We start from the raw sequence: 21,008 nt of genomic DNA, 5'->3' as shown, positions 1-21,008 counted from the left end.
AACCAGTACTGCCACCAAATACAGCTCAGTCTTCCCAGCCAGGAGTGATTTTCTGCAGAATATCTATGTTCTATGACCATCCTATGACTTCTGCTGTGGAATGTCCCTAGTCTGGACCACTGAATTTGCTGTGCCAAGAAGACTATGAAACCCACCTCTACCCTGCTGTAACTGAAGAGCAACTTCTGGCAGGACCCAGGAGCTGTTCAGTTGTCCCATCATATTTTACTGCACTTTTTGCAGAGAACCATACCCTTTCTTATGAACTGCTGGACTGGTCAGACCAAGGCCTCATGTAGCTTAATATTGTCTGACAACAGCGAGCAAAAAAAGTCTTCGTAGAAGGCACACAAGAAAGAAGGGCACATAGAAAGCTATCGTTCTCCATCTCACCTCTTCACCACTGCCAACTTGCAGATTTCCAACCATTCTTATAAACAAAGTAAGTTCAGAAAGAACATCCGCGTTTGTTACACATTCCAGGAAGTTTGACACAATCGGACAAAAAGGAATAAAGTTTTCCGTCATACAAGAACTCATTTATGGCTTCCATACAAAGTTTTTCAACATCTACTCATTTAGCACTTTCCAAAAATTTCTCTGAGAAGGGATCAAGGAGAAAGGTTAGAAAGGAAGAATAAATGTCATAACCTCTACTTCTGCTTGTCATACACGTCCGTGTGAGATTTTCTTGGAGCTACACTGTAGAATGGCATAGAACAAGTTCTCTCTGAGCTCGGTAGTGGTTAGAAATACTATTCAAACATAGGATACCATTACAAAAATACAGAAAGCAAAGCAGACATCCCTGTGCCACCATAGAAATCCCCCATCTCAAAAAAAGAAGTAGTAGAGCCAGAAGAGGTTCAGACCAGTGCAACGTGGATGGTCAAATATCTGAAACAGCATCACTTTTACTTCATGAAAGGAAAAATGTTTCATGGACTGTGAATATTATGAACAAGTTATTGGATCTTAGCAACAAGTGGTATGAAGTCATAGTATCCTAAGGAAGCAAAACGCTGTCTTTTAAATACTTTGGGGTGGGTTTCTTCTATTCATAGGGGAGAACTTGAAGAATCAGTAGCACTGGAAGACGTTAGATTTTTCACACGCTGGGTAATCCCAGACTGAGCTCCCACAGACAGTTTCTGACAGATAGCTTTGCAGAGCATGGACATACCTGCAACAGGCTTCAGATAAGGAGGACACCCGAAGGACAAGGAGACACTGATCTTTGGTTGGCTCCAGGACACCCTCATTAATGAGAAATAACTTATTCTTTGGTTTGAACTATGAAATCTCATAAAGCTGAGATTTCTTAGCAACAACTGATAATTCAACACCCAAAGCCTCATGGAATCTTCCTAGTATGTCATGCTCTGAATTAATACCTCAGTGCCAGCTCACACAGAGAAGGGACTAGTGAACGTGACCACATGCAACTGGGTATGCACTGCTTATCATCTTTCTGCCTGGGATGGACACCTAATAAGGAGTTCAGTGACCAGGTAATTTTCTGACCTATGCTATGTCCAATCTATGTCTTCATATGCCTAAATACCTTGAAAAAAATCCACTCCAAAGTAGCAGGAGAGAGGACGGTCATGGTGCAATACTGCCCACACAGAGCTAGCGGTACACCAGGGGTGTAGGATCTCAAGCAGACGCGGGGCAAGAGACTAACACATCCCAAAAGCAGAGACCACCACGGGGTCACTGAGGGATGAGTTACTCCCCACCCCTGCCTGTACACGTAAGGAAAACAAATGTTGTTATGGTGCACTTCAGTGTGGCAAACAAATGCTGGTGATCTCATACAGAGCTGCGGATCATCATTCTCCAACAAAAACGTATTCCACGTAATATGGGGTAACTGTTTTGGGCTTCGTCATGACTGATAATGAATTAATTCCTTTGACTTGAAGTTGGTGGTTGCTTAGTGACCATGAATCATGACCTGATTATATTCAGTGTAAGAAAAGGGAAGACAGTCCCAACCAGTCTTACATACGTGTAATGCTTAAGGCTAATCTCTCAGTATTGAACTAATGTTGTATTATTCCTCCAGATCTACTTTCACGTAGGGAGAGAAAACATGAATGAATACCAGGAGTTTTTAAAAAATTAGCAAACAAAGAAAAAGTTATAAAACCACAATTATGAAACAAAGCGTCTATTGTTAAATGCCTATTTGGACAATAGTGGCAAACTGAAGACATCAAGTAGTACTGCAGTATCTATTTATTCTGCAATTATGGAAAATAATTGAAATCAATGAAGTTACAATACACTCAAAATTGTTAAGGGGAGCTATGAACATTGAAGAAAAACAAGTAGTTTGTAAAATGGAGGCAACTTCAAAAAAAAACTTTTGGGTCCCTCTGTAGATGCAGAAGTATATCCTAAAAGAAGCAGTACGAGGCATTTGTGTCATCATGATGACAAAGCAGAGACAGCTACTAATTAGCTAAACCAAATACTTTAAAACTTGCAGGCTAAGAAAACTTCCCAAAAAGATGGATCATGAAGATTATTGAGCAGCTGGCACAGGATCAACTGATAAAAAAAAAATGTGTAGTTAACACCACTACAAATGTTTTAACGAAAAACAGGTAATGTGGTGCACATCTCATTTTATTGAGTGGAATTACACATTTGACTGATAAAATATCGATGTGGATTTAAGACTTGAATGCCAATGTGAAATGCCAGGAGGCAGGCAGTGGCACTCCAGAGAGGCCCCGAGGTTCAGACACAATCCCATTTGCATTGTTTCCCACTGACCACCTCCTGTTGTTCCTGCCCAACATGCAGCCTTTTTCCACTGGCATCTCTAGGGGCTGTGCTGGGAACTAGACACCTGGCTCAGGACCACCATGGAGTGAGCCCTCCCTTTACAGCCCCTACAAACCAACTCCAGGTTGCTACAGTAGGTGGCCTGGGTACTTTCCCAAGGCTCTGCCAGTAAACATGCTTAACTGAGAACATCTCCAGATCTGCCTGGAGCGCTCAGAGACCAGGCTCTGCAGCCCTACCCTAGGAAGGGGGGTTAGGACTGCCCTCACTGCTCTGCAGAACCATTCCTGTACAGGTGCACTGACCAACAAGCACCAGGATGTGCCACAGAGGGTCCACGGTGGCATTGACAAGTCCTCGTGATCCAACCTCGCAGGTCTAACCACAAAAATAAAGCACAGCAGTTGCCATTCATGGCATTCTCTGTCTGCAGATCAACAAAACATGAGAATAAGGAGAGAAAAAAAGGAAATTATGGAACAGCCCAATTCCACAGTCTCTGCAAACATGTCCTACTCATAAGAACATGTTCTCCCTCCCCAGATTTGCAGCCTTCCACTCCGACCTTCTTCAGCCCCAGTGCTGGTGGCTGTGATGAAACAAGCGGCTCTCAGTATCTGAACCGACTGAAGGGACGGAGACCTGCGCACAGGGAACCACAGCAAAGCCTGCACAAGAAGTCCTGCAGGGCAGTGGGCTGTAAACAGCTGTCACTGACCACCCAGCATCCACCCTGGGCACCCCACAAACTGTGTTGACTCTGGCTAGTCCCATGGGCTGAATGCCTGTCAGTAGATGGAGCACATCAGGTGTTTTTCTGGAACAGCTTCTGGGTTCTTTTTGCCTGAAAGAAATACAGTTCACACCCTCTGGGCTTGCTCTACATTGTAGGACAAAGCACAGCAAGTGGGGACCGCCAGCTCCACCTCAGAGGAGCACTCCAGATCCAGACAGAAACACTGATGAATGCTCCAAGAGCCTGGAAGTACAGCTACATGCTAAGGGACATCCTGCAGAACAGAGCGAAAGCTGCTGCTAACCATCCTTCCTCCCACAGCCTTAACACAGCAGGTTCTCTCCGAATATTTCTGATGGTGGGAGCCACCAATTATTGTCTCACAGCCAGACAAGTGCAGCCTAATATGGGGAACTCAAGAAGATTTCTCCAAGAGCTATCACTTACAATGCTGCCTTATGCTGCCCTTTCCTAGCAGATTCTCAGTTTCAGTATTTCTTCAACTGTTCTGATAGAACTATCAAACAAAAGGCCAGACCAAGGACCGCCCCTTCCCCATCCCAAATAATGCCAGTTTTCTCTCCTCCAGTCAGACATTCACACCTCTCAGTCCTTAATGAACTTCAAAAAACAATTTCTCCTTGCTTGGGAAGTTCACTGCCAGTTCCCTTGACCCCAGGTGGATACCATCTGGACCTGCTGGTTTGCGTATGATTAGTTTGCAACTGTTACCTGACCTATTTTATATAAACAGCCATATCTAAAACATGAACAATTCATTCTACCTGACAGTTTTCATGCCCTTCTTCCTTACACTTTTTCAATAAAAATAATTGAGCCAGTCAATCACAGATTCAGATTCAATCATAAAAGAATTTAGGCTGGAAGGGACCTTTGGAGGTCATCTAGTCCAAAACTCCTCTCACAGAAAAAACAGTCACTTTCCTCCTGAATTAATAGGGTGGCTTTCTTGTGAGCACTGTCACTGATATCATTATAAGGAATTTCCAGGCTTTTCCCCATATCCTTTCTGACTCTTACACCTTCCCACAAATTCTCAGCAGTTGTTTATAACTATCAGCAATAGCTAGCTGAGAGAAGAAGTGATAAAAGATGTCTTGCAGCCCAGGCTTCTAGATTCACAGCCACTTCCAAGAACCAAGGCTGTTTCAAACTCCACAAGTCTTTTTTCATCCACTGACCAGATGACTCTGTACCTTCTGTGGAGGCACACACAGTGAGAATTAACTCTTTGCACTGGTTCCTCCATTGCTCTAGAGGGCTCTGGACCAATAAAATGCTCAGAATAATTCAAGCATTCAAAACCTGTTGATTTTAAATGTGACCTAAAACTCAGTTTTGCATGGCTTATAATATATCACATGATAATATCTACACCACAGAAGGACAGAAGAGATGCTGCAAGGAAAAAGGTTGACCAGAAAATCCAAAAATATTCCTCCATAAGGAAGCAAGTACAACCAGAATGGCTGTTACTTCACTTCTTTTACTTACAGGAGCTTCAGGCTGGGGCAGCTCCATAACCATTATCACTGCTAAGACAGAGGACGTCTCCTCCTTGCACCATGCCCAGTTAATAGCCTTAGCAGGAGAGGATTTCTAGTATGAAATGGCTTCAAGGATGCAAATAGAGAAAAAAAGGCAAGGGATTTTACAGAAGAGCTTTTCAGAGCTACTCCAGACTAATGGTTTGGCTAATTCTTTAGCTTGGCAATCTCAGCAGTCATAAGCAAACACTGGACTGAACAAACAGACTGGATACTGATGGCCCCAGGAGGAAAACGGATCTGTCCCGCAACTCCCAAGACCCAGAACGAGCTGTAGGCTGCAGCTTCCACTGACCACTGCAGGCAGCGCCAGGAAACCACCAGTTAACAGACCCACACTAACATAGCCCTGGGCTCTACAGCAAGATTAAAAAGGGAGAAAAGGGGGAAGAAGAAAGATCAAACTCACCAACATCGGATTCTTTGTGGGTTTTGATGATTTCAGCCAATTCAAAATTTCCTGCAATGATGGCCACCTGAAAAAGAGACGGAGGGAAGACAGTTGAGCGGCTCTGAACAGCACCGATCCTGTGCTCGCTTGCACAGATTACGCCATATGGACTAATAACAGCTGCTTTCCATGGGGGAGGCAGAGCCAACAATTGTTCTGCCTCAGCTCATCCAGTCAGTAACCCCAAGGTGAAAATACACTCTCGACACTGCAGGGAGAGCGTATGTCCATGGCTTGTGCAACAAGAGGGTGGTGAATAGCTTGGAGATAACCATTCCCCTCTCCTCAGAGCTTCGTGGTGATATGCCTAACACCAGCTAGGAATTAATCTTAGGTCTTCCAGGTACTGGCAAGATGTTCTCCAGCCTGAAGCTTTTCACTGAATCCTAGTTAGCCGATGAAAGGTGACTTACCGGCAACTGAGCTCCCTCCATGTCTCACCCGAACGGTCCACAGGACTAACTCGGGCTTGCTCCAGGCTGTGCTGGCCAAGGAACTGCTCCCACTCAGAAAACTGCAGCAGCAGCTTGCCCCAGTAAAGCCACAGCATTTTAGACCAACATTAAATATTGCTTTGCCCACCACCCGATTCTGTGGTTTCTCTCCACAGGAAGAATCCTGAAGAACTCAAAGGAAGAAGAAAAGCAGGGAAGCTGAACATGGGCCTGCCAGCAAAACAGACAGACAAAACTCATCTGTCTTGCTCCAGGAACTGCTTCTACAGATGCTCACATCCTGGAGAACTGCAGAACACCAACAGTCTACACGAAGGTAGGTTAACACGTGTAAGAGGAAAGAGACTGAAGTACTACTCTCCTGAAGACTTCAACCAATAGACTACCAACATCACTTGAACTCTTTGTTGATTTCTTACATATTTGGGAAGAAAACCCCAAAACAGCACCACATCACAGCTAGTAAGGAAGAACAATCCAACATTTTCAGAACAAAGTGCAAAAGAATTCTTTTAACACGTGAAAGAACCACAGTGAGATGGGTAGAAGCACACAAAATCCATCACTGGTCCTTGCGAAATTAAACTGGATGAACTGCTCTGGACTGAACTAATTGAGTCCTACGTTCAATGCCCCCACGAACCACAGCCACCTCTGCCCTTCCTACCCTTTCCAGCACACCCAGTCGCCCCAGTCACTGCTAAGCCTCTTAGGAGAGTGGCCTCACTCAGCAGTGAAGAACAGCTGATTTGGGAATGAGAAACAGCTGGATCAAGCTGAGTCTGAGTGAAAACAAAGCGCTGCTGCTCAGAACATGAAAACACATGTAAGAACAGGCTGAGATACAGCTGCAGGTTTTGCCTGTCCATGCTGGGACCATCACCGCCCCATACACCTTTTTCTTTTTAAGTTAGGGTTGGTATTTGAGAAGAACATATTTGATCAGGCAGGCAGCAGAAACCAAACCCTCCCAGACACTGACAAAGTCAAGAGCAATACTGGCAGCTCCAGCTGTTAAACGTTTCCCTGCCCTCCTACAAGAACAGCTTTTAGAAATACGAGGTTCATTTGCATTTTACCACTAACTTGTGATGAAGGGATATATTTAACTTGGTGACTCAGTACAGCATGCACACCTCTCTACTATGATCCTTTATCAGCAGAAATCATCTTACTATCCTCAGCTCAACAATGTTTATGTGAAATATTTTTTTTTCATTTTCTGAGGCCCAGAATTCATGCTCTACTCCTCAGCTGGAGCTGGAAGCAATCAGTGATGGCTGAAAGAATGGAAACCTTCCTTCTGCGTTTGGGAAATTAGGCCACAGTAGCAGAGAAAATCGAGCAAGAATCTCTGTTTTCCCCCAAGCTTGCTTCAAATTGCAATCTTTCTCTGTCTCTCCTTATATATATATCTCCACATTTATAAGGTCTGCTCTCCCAAAGGTCACATTCTTTGAGCAAAGAAAGCTTTTGTACAGAAGGGCAAATGACCTGAATTTGGGGAAATCTGACAGCAAAAATAACCAAACTGACAAAAGACTGGAAAGGAGAATTTAGAAAAAGCATTTGAACTTCAAAGTTCCTCAAACAAACAATTAACATATGGTACACCATCTCTGTGAAAAATCCAAATTCAAAGTACAAATTATGAGTCTCATTAGACATATGTCTCGGGAATACTTCCCCAAATGTATGGTGAATGTATGTGGAGCAGCTCCTGCCATTGCCCGTACGCCGGGTGTCCTTCCAGGTCTGGCTGCAAGAGGTGGAGGTCTCCCACCACTGCACCCACCACCCCACGGGAGGTCTCTGTGCCAGGACAGCTGATGCTACAGGCAACAGAAGCTCCCTCTCTCCTTGCCTTGGAAGTACTACGACTTCCAGGAAAGGTGAGAAGAAACAAACTGGATAAGAAGTCTGGTAAGAACGTAATCTCACATAAATCCCTAGGAAGGGAGAAGAGCCCTGCTGGTTACATTTTTCAGTCCAATCTGGAAAAAACAAAGGAGATTAAAGGGTTTCACATATTGCATTGTCACCTCAGCTGGTGCTTCCCGGCACACCGGCTCCCCCAGCTATGAAACCACTGATGGCATTCCTGTGCCCACCTGCTCGCTCCTGCCCCAGCACCGCTTTGCTGCATGCAGTTGCACTGATGAAACCGTTTGAAAGACTGCACGATAGCGGAGTTCACTGATATGGTCTAAGTTAAAACCAATAGCTTTTTGAGGACAGATAAACAAGAAAAGGAAGTCTCACGGATGGAAACTCCTAAAAACTTTTTTTTTAATATTTCACAGCTAGCAATTTTAGTGCTTGTACACCAAAGTGGGAGGAATTGGTGACTACCAGAAAAAATGCTCTGACTTTCCCACAGAAGATAAATGATCTAATTTCAAGCAATAAGCCAGATGTCCCACATAGGAATGCTGTCTTAACATCACAGCCAAGCTACTTATCCTGGTGATGTCACAGAGACAGCAGACATTGTGCAAAGGGCATTTTTCATCATGTCTTGCCCTGATGTTACGAATGTAGATTCTGTCCTTCCGCATGTCACAGACAGAGCAATGAAAATCCGCGTTCAGGCTGCACAAGACATACAATTGTATTATGGCTCTGGCACAGGGTTAGTTTCTAAAATGCTGTAACACCTTGAGTCACTCCATAGCATGATATCAAAGTGACAATGCTTTTTCATCTAACAGCAATTTGCCTATTTTTATCTTTTTAGGCAAACTCAGTAATTTCTAAAAGAAGAAGGAGGGCCATCTGAACAGGCTGTGCAGCATCTAATGTCAGTGTGCTTATAAGGTCTTAAAAGTTAACAGCAGAAAACAGAACGATGATTTAAATATTCCTGGTAAGAATCATAGCTCTGAGATTGGTTAGATCAGGTTCTGTGTATAACAGTACTATGCAAACATTCCCCCGCCAAAAAAAAAAGAAAAAGCCCACTACACTGCATGAAACCATGAGAAGATCCCCCAGCCCCTCCTACCCTCTTGGCGACACAGGCTGGCACAGAGCCTAGGTAACAACCCATGAGGATTCACCACAAATGCAGCAACAGTGTGCCAAGGTGCAATTGTACGGGAGGGGCCATCTACAAACTGCTGCTGCACATCGTGTCAGTGGGAGCAGTATCATGTCAGCTATCCACTAACCCAGCCCTCAAACCACACAGAGGGTGTCCAGTCTCTACAGAGGAGAAACCAAAGGAACTCATCTCTATGCTGTCTAGGCCATCAGCACAGCTCACCGGGGCTGCCACCTCCTCACTCCACCTAGCACAGGTTACTCACAGAGGTGTGCAGTCACTTGTTTGCCACCAAACATAAATCAAAGATATGCAGAGACTGGTTAAACAACTTTAAACCATGGCACTTAACTGGGTTTTCATCCTGGGCCTGCTTTTATAATAATATATAATTTTTCTTGTTCTGAATTGTCGCTATATACTCATATTAAAGGATCTGTTATCTCCTTGCACTGAGTTGTGACGTATGACAGAGAGCGAAGATGGATCTCAGATGGATGTGCTGAGCTATGGGAAGACATCATGTTTCTCAGCTCCAAAAGGTATCTCAAAGGGCTAGGGTCAAAGTGCTCTGACAAGGAAGAGGACAAGCTTATGTTACATGAGGAACTGATCCACCACGAGCAGGAGCACAGTGGAGGTACCTCCGGGCTATGGGCAGACAGGAAAGGAGCCCTGAAGACCAAACCCCACGGCCCCTCTGCACCCGCTGTCACCAGCCCTTGTCCTCCACGTGCTGCAGACATGGATCTGCACAGAAACCACCTCCGGGAGAGATGACGGCTCTCCCCTCCCCAGGCAGCAGCCCTCTCTGGCAGGGGTAACAAACCCTGCAGCTGCCTGCACTCCATAGGCACCCAGGCACTGTGTGAGTCCCAGCCGGCACGCCTGCTCAGACTTTCCGGCAGGACACGACGGGGGCTCCAGCTCTCAGTCCTGCAGTTTTTCCGAGAAAGGACAAACCACAGCACAAAGGGGTATGCAACCTAATTTGACAGTCCTGCTGGCACGGCCAGCATCTCAGTGGTCCTGTGGAGAGCTCAGGTAGGAGTATCTCCAGGGATAAGAGTCCTGGCCAACCTGCAACGTGGTATTTTACATGGGAATTGTGAAGAATAGCTATCCTGGAGATTAAAAAAAATGGAGTCACTTTCCTGGTACAACAACAGTATGACAGTGGGTACAATCACCTTGAACTTCTCCTCACACGTACGGACACTGCTAGGTCCAAGGTGGATTTCCACCATTATTTGCTCTTTGGTCCTGAAAATATCCACGGTAAAGCACCATTCCCCTGTGATGAGGAAGGGACGAGTCCTCTGGCATGCATAGCTCACAGACAGGCTGCCACCACTAGAGACATCACCTGGTAAAGGTCTCAAAGAGAAGGAGAGTGGGGAACTGGGAGACAAAAGAGTAGCAACACATATCAACTAGCTATGAGTCACAGACTCCTAGCCATATGCATCTGAGCTGAGGGAAGCATCCAGTTGACATAAAAGCTGATAAGGATCTTCACGAAGTGGGAAGAAAAAGAAAGAGAAAGAGGCAAAGGGATCAAATTCAGTGGCAGGAGTTTCTGTTTTGATGATACCTTCACAAGGGAATTACCTGGATGAAGGTCAGAAGAACACTGAGCAGACGCCCATGAAGATGACCAAAGGGCTGGAGCACCTCTCCTGTGAGGACAGGCTGCAAGAGTTGGCTTTGTTCAGCCTGGAGAAGAGAAGGCTCTGGGGAGACCTTACAGCAGCCTGCCAGTACCTAAAAGGGGCCTACAGGAAAGCTGGGGAGCGACTTTTTACAAGGGCATGTAGTGATAGGACAAGGGGTAAGGGCTTTAAACTGAAAGAGGGTAGATTTAGATTAGATGTAAGGAAGTTCTTCCCTGTGACGGTGGTGAGGCACTGGAACAGGTTGCCCAGAGAAGCTGTGGCTGCCCCATCCCTGGAAGTGTTCAAGGTCAGGTTGGATGGGGCTTTGAGCAACCTGGTCTAGTGGAAGGTGTCCCTGACCACAGCAGCAGGGTTGGAGCTAGGCGATCTTTAAGGTCCCTTCCAACCCAAACCATTCTATGATTCTATGCCAGAGTGGCTCTGAAAACGCTGGTACGTTCATGCATTTTCATACCTGAAAAAGTACATACCCCCACCCACTGGAACCTCTAGTCTGGGAAGTGAAAGACTCTTTCTGAATCAGAGAAAGCTCCAGGTTGTTTGCTCCGTATTAAAGCATGCCATGCTCTCAGAGGTATTTCTCAGTTGCAGACTGCAACAATTACAGAAATCCAGAACTCCACTGTTATCGTCCTATGTGTGCAAAAGGCATCAGGAGCAGTGATGGCTAGGGGGTGCAAAGGCAGGAGCAGAGCCATGAGGGAGGCAGGTGAGATGCAGTAGCAGTGGCTCTAGGAGATGATGGGGTGAGAAGGAAGCAATCATCAGCAGTGCTGCTGGGCAAGAATGGAGCAGACCTTCTGTGGAAGAAGAATGTAAAGGGCTTATTAGGTAGGGTGCAGGCAGCCAATTTAGTGTCATAACACATTCAAGCTACTCAGTTCTTCTCAGACCCTGAGAAGCATCTGTCAACACGCCAGACTCTGTTGTCAACAATTTTTGTATCACTTTACCTAAGGCTTCTCCAATTATTGAGGTTTTCCATTGCTGATAATCTTCTACCTCTCTCCATTATCCCAGATAACAAGAGAGCAGAAGAATTCTTTTTAATCACCACCCTTTATTTAATCAGGTAGCACTGCTATAAGTCTGGACCTTTTTCAAAGTTGCCTACCTTTACTTGGCCAGGCAGACTTTAAGCATGTTCTATATTTGTTCTAGATTTCCAGAAATCTGGCAATCCTACTAGGTCAATCCTACTGCTCACATACGGCAACTCCATCTGGGCTGCCATATGAGCAGAAACTCTAGATACGTTCACAGCAATGTGTGCTGCCATTACATTGCAGATGCAGCTAGTCTGATGCTTTCAGGGAGTGTCACTGGGGTCAGTCACTGTATGACTATGCTGTAGACCCAACACTTCCTGGAAGCAATAGACAGACCTCCTGTGCGTGAGCTGCACAGCTGATGTGGGACAAACACATCCCAAATGCCCTCTGTGCCTGCAAACCAGCCATGCAATGTGTACGCAGCAGATCCAGTACTTCCTGGAAACACCCAGCTTGCAGTCCATGGTCTATATAGCAAATGAGTATTTTTTCCCTATGGACCACACACCCCAAACCCTTGATTTAGAAGAAGTACTTTAGCCAGGCAGCTAGACTAACATTCTGCCACTAAGCCTACAAGGAGTATCTGCAAATAGTCTGCATCAGACAATAGATAGATGTAAAAGTGTATGAGGAAAAAAAGTGTCCACAGCTGCAACCAGTGAGCTATAGGCTGAGACAGAGAACTTTCTCAGAATTTTCAGATGAGGCACATGGAGTTACTGGAAAAACATGATTCTGCTAATGAGATGCATCACAAAACTATCCTAAAGAGAGGCAGATGATACTGTAACCTCCTCCATCAAAGGGAGCAGGGTGTTCTGAACTCTAAATGCTTCTGAGAAGCTGGAACAAACCTTAAGAAGGTACCTTGAATCCATTATGCTGAGGAAGCCTTTGAGCTGGAGGAGGAGAAATGTGACCTCCAGGCTCTGAGGAGTGAATCTCACCTCTTTCAGGACTGACTTTTCCATTCCAGCAGGCTTGATAACCATCAGAACAGGCTATAAGAACAGTGGTGTGTTAACCAAGAAGTACTGGTAGCAGCACCACCAGCAGCCCTGGCATGGAGGTATCACCTCCCCTACACCCTGCTATGACTCTTGCAGGCCATGGCAGCAGCGTGCTGGGCAGCCACACAGGCTGCCAAGCATGATGTCCTGGAGATCACAATTTCCATGCATTTTTTGTGCTGCAGAAAGGCTCTGGAAATGAGCTTCAGCTTCCCGTAGAGACCAAAGGTGGGCTGGTAGCATCACCTGAAAGTTCACAAAAAGATTCTGCAAGGGAAGAATGACAGACTCGGCCACAGCCATGATGGCATCTGCACAGAAACCTCCCAGTGCCACAAAGCATGCCTTAAAAATTCAAGTCATGATTACTTGTCACAGGGAGCTGAACGCAAGGTCCATGGGTGGTCAGTGCCTGGGAAAAGGGTACTGCAGACACAGGAGAGAGGGGAGACGTATCAGTGAGGATATTTCTTTTCTGCCGTGTTCAGATGGCATCATGATAGATCGTGCTATCTAGAGAGGGCAGAACAGGGTAGAGAGAACTGGCCAGTCTTCTGTGGGAAGAGTTGGTCAGTTTAGTCTCTGGTCCAGCCAGCACTGAAGGATGCTTTCAAGGGACTGGACCGAGTGTAGATCTGTGTCCAGAACAGTCCTTACCACCAGAATTAGAGATGGGTCTGGCAGACCTCCCGAGAGCTACCAGACTCAGCCTGAAGGATGGGGAAATGCAGGGCTTCCTATGCAAAGCAGAGACTTTTGTATAACATCTGTAACTGGAGTGTGACTGCTGCAGGTCAGGGAAGATTTCAAGTCAGCAACTTCATCTGGATAATCAAAGCTGAGATGGCATCTGACTCAGAATTAGATCAGTTTCACACTGAAGACTGGAGGAGGAGTGGGAGGGAGCCAGGAGGCCAGAAACCTGATCAATTTTTACAAGACAAGCTTCAAATGAAAAGAGAGAGAAAACAAATCAAATCAAATAAGGGTAAGAAGAAAGCCTTGAGAGAGTAGGTAAATTAAAAAAAAAAAAAAAAAAGTTCATCAGGCAAATGAAAGCTGCTGCCTGGTAAGCAGACAGCCCTGTGCCTGGAGCAGCACCCAGGCTTATACCTCTGGATGCCACGCGTCCTGTGCAGGGCAGCAAGGCTGGAGCACTTCTCATTTGGCACATGCACTCACTCTGTGAGCGGGCCCACGCTCGCCTCTTAGAAAAAACAACTTCCAGCCTGTTACACAATGACAGAAAATCATTCATGGCCAGATAGTCTTCTCATAGTCTGCAATCTTTTACTCCAGTAATGGGAAGCCCAGTGCCCAACTATATTATGATTGATAAGAGAAGCTAAATAAACCAGTAGACTACCAGGAAAAAACATTTTAAATCTATCACAAAGAAGAAAAGGCACAGGTCTGCCCTGAGCCCATCATGGACACAGATAATACAATTATAGACAGCAACACAGAATAAGTAAGAAGGCAGGTGCTTAGTAGGAATGGGAAAATGCACCCTTCCCAGATGACAGGGTGTACAGAACAGAAGCCTCCCAGCTATAACAAAGGAAGACAGCAGACAGCATTTGCTAAACACAATATTCAATTAGGCAAGTCCTGATAAGTTACAGAAGGTCTTCAAAAAAGGAGTAGAGGAACTTTCCATACCCATTGAAATATTGCATCTTGGAAAATTAGAGAAATTCCAGGGAACAGGAAAACTGTTAGTGGTTTTAAACACTTAAAATTATCAAAAGCACTGACCTTAGAAACTATGGGCTGAGCTGCCTGGCATCAGTCCCAGGGACAGGAGATAAAATGAGCATTTCTCCCACCACCAGCTGCCATGTCACCATCAGCCCCTCCGGACAGCTGGCGGCATCAGCGCCTGCCCTTGCCCAGGTCACCAGCAGCTCTACAGCATGGTCAGCCTCTCCAGGCTCTTCTGGCACCATGGTTTGTGTGATGCTGGCCACTCACGCTGGAGCGACTTCTCTGCATGTCCCACCTTCATCTGAGCACACCAAACTCTCTCTTAAAATAAAAAAAGTTCTATTCTATCCAAGAAAGGGCTAAATTCTAGATTAGAGTGGAAACACTGCTAGGAGAAAAGTGTGGTCTGTCATTTCCCTCATTTCATTCAAAGCAAAAAGCCATTTTAACTTTGTTAAAAATGAACTCCCCTTTTTCTCGCTTTCCTGTTTTCCCCCAGTTTCTTTCCTGGTTCTTTTCTACCTAGAAGCCAGAATTTGTCTTCATATTTTCAGTCATGATTATTCACACCTTTTTCCTTCTCTTTGCTTCACAACTCCTTTTTTTTTCCCCATATCTGGGTTTATACTCCTATCTTTTTTTTCATTCACTACTGCAGCTTTTTCTCATCTGATTAACTTTCTTACCATTCGAAACATTTTCAAAAGTATCACAATATTTTATGAGTAATATAGCATAAGAAGCATTACCTACACTCACAATAGGCTAGTTTATTTTGTAGAGTCTTCACAGAGGCCATGTATGGTACATTAAGAATACTGATGCATATTTAGCATTTAGAATGCTTTTCTGAATTATTTTCTCCTGCATACCTTATGCCAGTTTTGACACCATAGACTCTAATTAGATTTTATTCTTGTTTTACTGATAATTTCCCTAGTTTTGGGAAAGTAAATCTTGTTAAAAGAAAAAAGCATAATATAGAGAGTTTGATTGACAAGTTTATGAGTCTGGCTGACAGAAGCAATGATGTCTGAAATCAGAAAGATGAAACCCAGTAAGGTCTAGTACAAACTGTTACACTTGGAATGGAGAAATCAAGTGCATAAATATGGAGAATAACCAGCGAGGCATCGTAAAGCAGAAAATGTGTGGTAACAGTGGTAACCCCAAACTAAATACAAGTCAAGAAAATGATGACACTGTATAAAGACAAATTTAATTCCAGGAGATATTAACAAGATGGCAAGGATCCATTTGGACTGATATGTCCAGTCTCGGGACAAAGATCTTTAAGAAGGAGGCAAACAAATTGAAAGCAATAAGTTGGAAAAGACACTTGGAATTCTTGACCACAGAGGAAAGACTGACACAAGTGGGTTTGCTCACCTTAAATCTTAAGAGTATTACAAAAAGTTGGTGATCAATTATCCCACCAGTCCACTGTTGGAAGGACAAAGAAATACATTTACTTTCCCCCCAAAAAAAAATTGATTAAAACCCAAGAACAAATTTCTTATTTTCTCCACACAGAGAAGCACTGAGAAAAATCTACTTTGACTGAACATAGGGTTTGACAAACATTTCCACAGGTGACTGCCTACTCAGAGTAGGTAGAAAAAGTGGTATCTTGACCTCCATTCAAGACATTTGTGCCCAGAAATGTACAATATGACACATATACCTTTCTCCATGACAGTATATCTAGATTGTGTCCAGGAGAGAGAGATATTTACATGCGTCTGTGTATAATTTGTTATATATAATTTATCTTGCTCAAAATTTATTTGTTAATATAGAGATATCAAGCAGGACATTACTCAATGGTATTGCCCAGGTTCTTGGTCCAAGCCAACTACTGTGTGCTAGCAATGGCCACCCAGCCTAAGGTATCAATGCTGATGGTAAAACTGAAGGCTCACAAAGTCTGGTGGGATAACAGGGCACTGGTGCAGCAGAATGTGAGCCCAAGAGCAGCCAGACTGTGAGCGAGGGCACAGCACACCGCTTGCTGAAGGAGGTGAAATAATCTCAGAAAGCAGGGACACAAAGCAGGGAAAAACTTCAGCATAAACTCTCAGAATAATAATGGTAGCCATGAAGACTAATTGAAAGTATCAATTAGAAATATGCATGAATGCAGTGATGAGCTCTGTATGCTGCAGCAGCGGGACCTATGCGGATGTACTGGGTCACTCCTAGGGCCAAGGTCAAGATGAACATAGGAACAGAGGAAGGTTAGTAGGATGGACACAAAAGCAATCCAGTAGCTGTAAAAGCCTTTAAAATGTGAAAGTTAAAGGAGATCAAACTATTCTATTTCTCAGTGAAGATAAGGTGATCACTGTGCGTAAGTGCTAAGGTATGGGGAGGCTTTCCAATTACTGCAACACACAGAAGAGCTAATAACAGGATGATTAAATTAGTGCAGAGCAACACTGAGGTAGAAGATGACTTCTAGCAGTGAGGGTAATTAAACAGCTTACAAAGAGAGGTGGCAGACTCTACCACATGTGTGCGAGAAGCACAGACCCAGCAGCCCCGCTGAGCCCATGGAGCCGTGTGTCCCAGCCCCGGGACCAGGGAGGATGGGTTTGCCTGCACCCCCCACCAGTATTTCCAGCCCTGAATCAAGACCGAGTTTGCACTCCAGAGGGTTAATGAATTTTTATTTTCAGGAGGAAGAGGAGGAGGTCGCTTTACCTGTAATTCCTAGTAGGCCTAAAGAGACATGATGATTAAAAAATGAAAGAAGTCACCCATACAAAAGCAAGGCTTATTACATACTTGGCCCATCAGAAAAGCTGAGCGCTGCAGAGGCAACACCTCTTCTGTATCTGGAGAAGCAAGGTGGTGGGGACAGTCACCAAGCACCCCAAAAGGTGTTGAACCCAGCTCAGCTCCACAGTCAAACCTGGAGGTGCCAATCTCACCTGTGGAAAACATCATCACTCTAAAAAGAGACAAACAGGTATTACAATCACTAATAGTTTATTTTCGTCACAAACTACACTTTTAAAATCTGGATTATAAGCAAGGTTTTAATTAATACGAAGTATAAGAAAGGTTAGAAGATGCTGGGTTACTATGTTACCTGACCATTAAGGACAAAGAGACTAAGCACAGGTAATAGATTTCTAAGAGCTCCCAAACTTTAATCAATTGTAATGTTAAAAGTTAACAAACACACTTTTGAATGCTAAAATAAAAAAATGTTTTCCCCACTCAGATAGCAAATGCAGTAAATTTGAGGAAGATGTCCTGCATTTTTAATACATAACAGGTTGAATAACCACTCCAAGTGCCAACAGGAACTCCACACCTCCATAAATTATTTTAATTTCTACTATAGTAGAGCTAGAAAGCAAAATCAGTAGGCTCTGCACACACTTACAAAACCCCACAACCCTTACAATCCAAATGTTTGACAAGAGAGAACAGATGGAGGAAGACAAGGTTACCATTGTAGTGACGACAAGAAAAATATGGAGCTTATTAATAAAAATAATGCTATAGACATTCTCACATCAGCTAAAATTTTTGGCATTAGTTAGGACTAAGTCTTTAAAACATGTCAAACAGCAGATGTTGTTTATGTTTTACACATGTTGAGGAACAATGGCAGCTAGCTAGCAAGAGTTTACTGCTAAGCTAACTAAACTGGAAAATATCAACTAGCTTTATCATTTCCTTCCAAGTATTCTTAACACTGAACACTTATAAACTACATAAGTAGAATTAAATTTATTAATTTCTATGACATCACAAGATATGATGTCATTAATAAATCAGAAATCCAAACACTGTCAGCTAAAATTTAATTTAAATTAGAAAAATCACAGTTAACTGAAGACATTCTTTAACAAAATTGCTCCATTTGAGAATATTCTGTTGCCTGGGCAACATGACTGCAAATTGCAGACTTCAGACCATGATGCCTATTTTAAAGCAACAAGACACAAATCTTTGAAGAAAATACATCTAACAACCTGTTTGTATTGTACCAAAAAGCCAATACAAATGGTATGTTAAGATAACATCAAAGCGTAAATCTTCAAGGATTTAAGTAGGACCATTCAAAGTATGGTAAGGCCCAATTATACGTGTGACAGACGCAAAAGAGGTTGAGAAAGGTCAAGGTACAAAATGGGATACAACAAGCAAGGTATGCAAAGAACAGCAGGGCCACAGGAAAGCAAGTTACAATGCGCTCTCAGCAAGAGCCGATCCAGCGCACCAGCACATCGGCGGGGCAGAAAAGCTTTAGTACCACGAACGCCAAAGCGTTTGCTGTCTTTCTGCTTGAGCTTTTTACTCCACAATTGGCTGCGATCGTGCAGCAAATATCACCAAATCAGCAGATCAGTTGGACCTCATAGAAGTGACACACAGTATTGGGGGCATTTTCTGCCTTTGTGCCTGGTTCTGCAATCAATTTACGAATCGCCTTTACTTTTCGACAAAGCGCCAGAGATCTGCAGACCACGAGCTGAGTCATGCTGCCAAAAACCTGCTAAGAGCAATCTCGGGCATTAGTAGCAAACTCTGATCATCCATGACAGTTCTCAGATGCCTGCAAAAGAAGGGAAGCTACAACCAGCTTTAAATGCATAGCACAAGGAAAGGAACACTGCTCTATAGACCAGGCAATTTAATTTTACTGTCCAGAAAAACGCTGGGCAAAGCAGATAGTAAACAGAGATGACCGACAACAGCAATTTGTAAAGACCAAACCAAACTTAAGGGATTCAAATTCCTTGGAAAAGAAGGCAGCAGGCCAGGCTTTGTCAGGAGCAAAGAAACTAGAGATACCAAATAGCTGTCTTCTGCAAAAATTTTGACAGCCTTATATGACATTCTCAGAAACAACAGAAATTAAATCTAGCTGAAACTCCTGCCAAGTGATGAAAAACTGATCAGAAAACTAATTCATGACTGTCAGACTAAAAATGTATGCTAAATGGATTTCACAGGACCCTACCCCAAGTCCAGTACTATTCAATTTTTTCATTAGCAACCTGGATGACAGAGTGCAGAATATGCTTATTAAATTCCTAGATGAGACCAAGCTGGAAGGAGATGCTAAGTCATTAGAGGATTAGAACTGAAATGATTGTTGGAAACTCAAGAAATGGGCCGGGGGGGGGGGGGGGGGGGTGTGTTAGTCAGTCAATAGAGACAAATATCATGACAGTTTATGTACAGGGATTACAGAAGCTGGAGCCAGCCTCTTCTCCAAGCGTACAAAGAACAAGAGTCAATGGGCACAAGGTGCAATGAGGGAAATTTTGCCTGGGCATAATGAAAAGACTCTTCACGAGGAGAATGTTTGGGTATGAGAACAAGCCCCAAGGTGGGAGTGCTCCAGGTGTGGGGGCTTCCCAAGCCTGACTGGCAAAGGCCCTGAGCACCGTCAGCAGCCATGGGGCTGGCCTGTCTGAGCAGGAGGAGAGACATCCCCAGGTCTCTCCGGTCCGGGCGGCTCAGCGAGTCTGCAACACCAGGCACAAACGCGGGCTAGGAGACAGCAGGCAGCAGTCCTGCTGAAGATCTGAGGGATGCAGGATCACAAGCTGAAAATGAGTCAACAAAGTCACGCTGTGGCAGAAAAGGGAAAACATACCAGGATTTACAATTAGCAGCCTCACCTCCAACACATGTGATGTAACCCCTCCGCTCTGTGCTGAACAGATTGGGTTTCAGCTGGAGAGGGCTACTTTTAGGAATAGAGTTAAATAAAAGATATGGGGAGAATCCAGAGTAAATCAATAGTACTGATCGGATTATGCTTTCAAGGTCTCTGCAGGAAAGCCTGTGTGCTCTGGGATATTCAGCCCAGAGAACAGAAGATCAGGTGGGGAAGGGGTGATCTGACTGTAAAAACAGAAAGAAGGCAGCTGCAGCGAGGACAAAAATAATCTGTTCTCAATAACCATGGAAAAGTAATGGGCTTAAAATTCAATAAGAAAGATTCAGGTTAGATGTCAGAAAATGCTTTCTGAGAGTGCAGACAGCTATAAGCGCAGGAGCAGACTGCCTCGGGAGGCTGCAGCCAGCGCCCAGCACAGGGGGGCTCACGAGCAGGTGAGCAACCACCAGGCATAACACCTTCAGGCAGAGCGGATCCTGGGGAGGGGCAGAGGAGCCCCAAAAAATTACCTCTCAGGTTCCTTCTCAATCCCACCGTTCTACTGCCTTTGCCAACGGTGCGGCTGGCTCTGAACAAGGGGAGCACAGGAAAGGTTGTCAACCCTGGGCTTACGGAGGTGTTCAGTGTGGTCGCCTGCAGCATACTTATTGCAAAATGGGACAGGCATGGTTTGGGCAGGTGGACAACGAAGTAGGTGGAAAGCTGCCTGGACCACCAGGCTCAAAGGGTGGTGATGGGCCATACGGAGTCCAGCTGGTGGCTGGCTATGAGCCCATTCTGGCCCGAGGGCAGCCGACAGGGCGAGGGCAAGGATTGCTGCCCACTGCTCAGCTCTGGCGAAACCTGTCGGGATACTGG

At 44.6% G+C, this 21,008-nt stretch overlaps 1 protein-coding gene across 15 annotated transcripts in view; it reads right to left on the bottom strand.

Moving 5' to 3' along the window:
* SHANK3 (SH3 and multiple ankyrin repeat domains 3) overlaps window positions 1-21,008 on the bottom strand; it is a 383,319-nt gene that overhangs the window by 253,265 nt on the left and 109,046 nt on the right. For all 15 annotated transcript variants that reach the window (XM_049813564.1, XM_049813569.1, XM_049813570.1 and 12 more), the window contains one exon: window positions 5,513-5,579. In XM_049813564.1, the coding sequence (XP_049669521.1) occupies window positions 5,513-5,579 (67 nt within the window). The remainder of the gene's footprint in view (window positions 1-5,512; window positions 5,580-21,008) is intronic.

The sequence above is a fragment of the Accipiter gentilis genome, chromosome 11 (assembly GCF_929443795.1).
Source record: "Accipiter gentilis chromosome 11, bAccGen1.1, whole genome shotgun sequence".
NCBI lineage: Eukaryota > Metazoa > Chordata > Aves > Accipitriformes > Accipitridae > Astur > Astur gentilis.
Note: the sequence above shows the minus strand (reverse complement) of the source record. Positions and strands in the feature narration are given on the sequence as shown.